At 33.0% G+C, this 5151-nt stretch overlaps 1 protein-coding gene across 1 annotated transcript; it reads left to right on the forward strand.

Annotated features, from left to right (window-relative positions):
- Window positions 1-395: 395 nt before the first annotated feature.
- On the forward strand, window positions 396-2207 carry LOC107775344 (putative pectate lyase 2). The gene is made up of 4 exons (XM_016595075.2): window positions 396-1106; window positions 1296-1399; window positions 1479-1608; window positions 1774-2207. The coding sequence occupies exons 1-4, from the start codon at window positions 405-407 to the stop codon at window positions 1987-1989; spliced, it is 1152 nt and encodes a 383-aa protein (XP_016450561.1). The 5' UTR covers window positions 396-404; the 3' UTR covers window positions 1990-2207.
- Window positions 2208-5151: the final 2944 nt, after the last annotated feature.

A 5151-nucleotide genomic window follows, 5' to 3' on the forward strand; every position in this document is an offset into this window, starting at 1 on the left:
TTGAATCTGGAGATAAATCCTTGACACTGTCGCAACTCAGGGAGACAAATCTGGTTCTTTCCGTACACATTGTCTTAGCAGTTCAGTGAATACTAGCGAATTTTAAAATAACAGTATTATTATAAGTCAATGGTTACTAGTTAAAAGAGAGGTCAAATCCCAATTAAGCATTTCTAAAGAATAAAAAGGCTTACATCTCTCAAAAAGTCAATCATCCAAAGCTCGTGCAATCACGTCTATTAATGCTCCCCAAAATCTTAGCCAAAATGCTGACCAAATTTTGCAAAAAGAATTAGTCTCAATATTCTATCGTCGTGGGCACCACCTTGATACACCCTAATATATATGCGAATATCAACCATTCCCATAGTTTGTATGCTCAACCTCTAATTTCCCTAATCATCATGTCTTCTTTAGCATTTGTACTTACTCTTCTTTTTTTGGGTATATCAACTTTACATGCCGAGTATTATGCACCTCTTCCTTATAGTTATAGTTATGCACCTACTACTAAAAAAACTACGAATGTGATTGATTCTTGTTGGCGTACCAAATCAAATTGGGCCAAGAACCGCCGTGCATTGGCTGATTGTGCCGTCGGCTACGGCAAAGCTGCCATCGGAGGGAAATTGGGTGCCATATATGTCGTTACTAATCCGTCGGACGACCCCGTAAACCCTAAACCAGGTACACTAAGATATGGTGTAATTCAATCCAAACCACTATGGATTACTTTCGCCAAAAACATGGTTATAACACTAAAGAATGAGCTTATGATCAATAGTTACAAGACTATAGATGGAAGAGGAGCTAAAGTGGAGATTGCATATGGACCTTGTATCACAATTGCACATGTTAGCCATGTGATTATACATGGGATTAGCATCCATGATTGTAAGCCTGGTAAAAAAGGCATTGTGCGGGATAGTCCGGTGCATGCCGGCCATCGTGGCGGCGCTGACGGAGACGGTATTGATATTTTTCATTCTTCTCATATTTGGATCGACCATTGCTATCTTGCACGTTGCACCGATGGCCTTATTGACGTTATTCATGCTTCTACTGCTGTTACCATCTCCAACAACTACTTCACTCAGCATGATAAAGTACGTGTACATTAATTTTTCTACTTAGTCTATTCAATTAATTAGAATCTGCACTATTAAGCTGCAAATTGAATTTCTAACCGACTCGAAATAAATAAGCTTAGTTAGACGCTAGTGCAAACGATGATTTTCATTTTGTCCCTTTTCTTTTTTGGGGTTAACTAATACTGAAAAAAATCTGATGAGCAGGTTATGTTATTTGGGCACAATGATAACAATAAAGAAGACAAGATTATGAAAGTGACGGTAGCCTTCAACTACTTTGGCCCTGGTTTAATAGAACGAATGCCAAGGTAAATATGATTTCTCTACATATTTATTTATTTATTTGAAGATTACCACTTCTCACGTAAGACAAATATATACATGCAGAGTGAGGCTAGGTTATGCTCATGTGGCCAACAATCGGTACGAAAAATGGTTGATGTATGCTATTGGTGGAAGTGCAAATCCAACCATCTTCAGTGAAGGAAATTATTTCATGGCATATAAATCCACACAAGTGAGCGAGATAATCTAAAATTCCCATTAATCCATGACAACTATATGTTAACCTTTCTTTTTCTTATAAACATTGATACTATCAATAATATATTATCTGCTGTATTAAGGTCTATAGTACACTAATAATACTCATGCATGATATTGTTGCGTTCTCACTTATTAGGTTACGAAGAGGGAAGCAAAGAATGGGTGGAAGAATTGGAAGTGGAGGTCTTCAAAGGATAAATTTATGAATGGAGCATATTTTATACCATCTGGATATGGAAGTACTAATCCATATTACTCAAAGGCTCAGTCATTTCCTGTGGCTGATGGATCTATGGTTCCTTCTTTAACTGCTGATGCTGGACCTTTACGTTGCACATCCTATAAATGTTAACTTTGAATTTTAATTTTTGTTTTTACGATTCTGGCCTGGAAGTGCAGGCTATTTTTCTTTTATTCACGCTCGAACTTTGATTTTCTTCTACCAAAAACGGGGAGTCTTAAAAATTAGAATCCCTGAGAATGAGATGAGTACTGAAGGGTACTGTGTTGAGATCCATTTTGGATATTCCGTTGATCCTTAAAAAAAACTTTTATGTAAATATATGGTTAATTAGTAGGAACAATACAGATATTGTGCAATTGCTCTGGCCCTTCTTGCCTTTTGTTTTCCCCTTAAGCTGATAAAAATAAAGGATTTATTAAGTATATACACTATGCAATAATTTTTTACACTATCGATGTATTTTAACCTCTTATAACATGTTACTTACCATTTGCTCTAGATAACCAATTAATGCAAATTAATTAAATAGATTGACCTAAAAAAGGTATTTTTACTCCAACCGTTAGGATAACTAGTAGCACCCTCCCAAAGGGTTGTTACAAGTGAGCATACTCAGACAGGGTTATCTTCTTAATTGCGAGGATTCAAGGTAGAGTTGTTTGATCGGCGCAGTCATTGGAGTCCTTTTCCTTTACATTTATACTGTCAATTTCTATCCGAACAGTATTGTATTTTGAGATATTTCGATGTATTCAGCTAGAGTGCGTGACTCTGTACTACCTAGTCTTGGGGCTTTATAGTGATTATCGCGTGTTGGCATGTATCACCTTTAAATTTCTCTTTTTGTATTAAATTCTGCTTCATAATATCATGTTTTAATGGTTTAACTGTTGTAAGTGATTCGCTTACCTAGTTTTAGAGACTAGGAGTCATCATAATCCTTAAGGCGGGATTTTGGGTCGTAACATAATGCCTTCCAAGCAATAGACCCGGGTTCGACTCCGGGCAGTCACATCACAACTTTAATTGACCTAAACTTATCTTTTAGCCAGGTGTTTCCACCGTGAGTATATAATACTAAATTCAAAAATAAATAGTATTCACGACTATGTATTAGTCATTACTTTTTCATTCGTTGATGAAGTTTAATCATGCAAAAATCAAGTGAATTATTTGTAAATTCTACTCAAATTTCCATATCGGGGTTGATATACTTTTAGCAAATGGTCTTTGACCTTTAATGGCAAAAAAGATTGAAAGAACTTTTTCAATTTTAGAGCGTAAAATTACCTTCTGCGATTCTATTTTCCACGAATGAATACATGATTACTTTCCAACGAACGAATACATGACATTCTTAAAATCATATTACCCTTTTTTTAAAGCTTCCAAGAACATAAAGAAAGTAAAAAAGATGTCGGAGAAAGAGTTTTGTAAGACAATTATTCACTTGAAAATAAAGGATTTGACTTGATCAGAGAAAATGACGAAAACGGTGACTTATGTTTGAGGATAGGTTCTAGCTGGTCCGTTAAATATATTCTTCTGCAGTTGATCCTTTAAGTTTGCTGAAAGTGATCACTTTTAATCCCCCAAATATTTAACAAACATTGTTTGTTAGATTTAACCAAAACTATGAAAAAATAGGATTTTATATAAAATAAAATAAAATAGAGGTATAATTTTTGCAGATTTTGCTATTTTGTTCAATTTCTGGAATCTGGTGCAGCTTCGTAGTGCAGTTCCTATTCTTCTTATTCATCTCTGGTGTCTGATGCATTTTGTTTTGTCGCAATTTTTAGGATTTGATGTGACTTTCCTAGTTTTTTCGAATCGTTTTTCACAGGTCCTATTAAATTTGACTACCAAAGTTTATTAAATATTTAATAGAGACTAAAATTGCTCACTTCTTTTGCAAGCTTGAAGAATCAAAACTGCTCAAGAATATATTTAAGGAACCAGTTTAAACCTACCCCAAAAATAAGGGGCCATTTTTGCCATTCTCTAGTCTTAATCATCATAGCACTGAAGTTTGAGATCTTTACACAAATAATCGGATAGATTCATTATTTATTTATTCAAGTCAATTTACAAAGATTATATACTGATCATATATAATTATACATATATTATATATGAATTATACTTATATCATATAAACGCCGGCTATTTTTAGTTTAAGCAGTTGAGTTAACAACTATTTAGATCAATTCTTCATAGAAAATCTATCATTCTCATCTTCTTTAAGCTGTTTAGACCAAATTATTTATGAATTTTAGCTTTCCCTAAGCATTTTCCGCGAACTAGTTTGTTAATAAAAATCGTTCTACATTTAAGAAGTTAAAACATTTAACAAAAAGCAGTCACCCAAATCTAATTTCTCTCATTACTCCCCAAAATTGAAATAAATTTAGAAATGTTATGAATAGTTTGTACATTGGATACTACTTTGGATACTACTTTGGATACTACATTGGATGCTACATTGGATGCCTATGTTGTGAATAACTTAAAGATTAAATTTCCTATTTTATGTCCATCATCTTTACTTTTTATGCCTATAAAAGGCCATGTAATTGCAATGAAAAATTACACCAAAGTGAAAGAAGAAAACACTTCTCCATTCTCTCTATTTCTTCTTGTTTACATTTTACTGCATTGCTTTTATTTTATAACACGTTATCAGCACGAAGCTCTAATTTTATTCTTAACTCCCGCTAAGTTGAGCCATATTTTATTAAGGTATGTATTATTATAATCATTTTATTTATGGCAGTACATATCATATGCTTATTGTTTGCAGATTACTTGTGCAAGCTTGGGCATCTTAAATAGTTTAAGTACATTGCAGTGATAAAATAACTATTTCCTTCCGTGCTCAACTCTTAGAGGACCTCAAAGTCATCAAACTAGCTATGCACTAATGTCATACTTATAATATTCATGGACTCCCTAGATCAAAACATATCTTTAAGGCATTTTGAAGAACTGTGAGAAATAAATTGACAAGCAATAATTTTATAGTTTAATTACTTTATATTTATTGGAACATATAAATAATGTTAGTCACGTTCAGTTCTATTAACACATATATATCAATAATATAAAGTGAAATGAAACAAGTATGTAATTTCTACTTTATGGCAAGAATAAAATGAAATAGTAGATTGTTAACATGATATAGCTCTATTTTCATTTTTTTTACCTTAATCGTTTTGTTTTCATTAATTGTTTATTATTATAATTATTTCTCTAACTTATTCATCTTTT

The sequence above is a fragment of the Nicotiana tabacum genome, chromosome 3 (assembly GCF_000715075.1).
Source record: "Nicotiana tabacum cultivar K326 chromosome 3, ASM71507v2, whole genome shotgun sequence".
Taxonomy (NCBI): Eukaryota; Viridiplantae; Streptophyta; class Magnoliopsida; order Solanales; family Solanaceae; genus Nicotiana; species Nicotiana tabacum.

Bases quoted from the DNA above. Each gene is read 5' to 3' on its own strand.
- LOC107775344 (XM_016595075.2), top strand. From the start codon at position 405: ATGTCTTCTTTAGCATTTGTACTTACTCTTCTTTTTTTGGGTATATCA. The intron at 1,107-1,295 runs GTACGTGTACAT...TCTGATGAGCAG, and splicing joins ACTTCACTCAGCATGATAAA to GTTATGTTATTTGGGCACAA. The intron at 1,609-1,773 runs GTGAGCGAGATA...CTCACTTATTAG, and splicing joins TGGCATATAAATCCACACAA to GTTACGAAGAGGGAAGCAAA.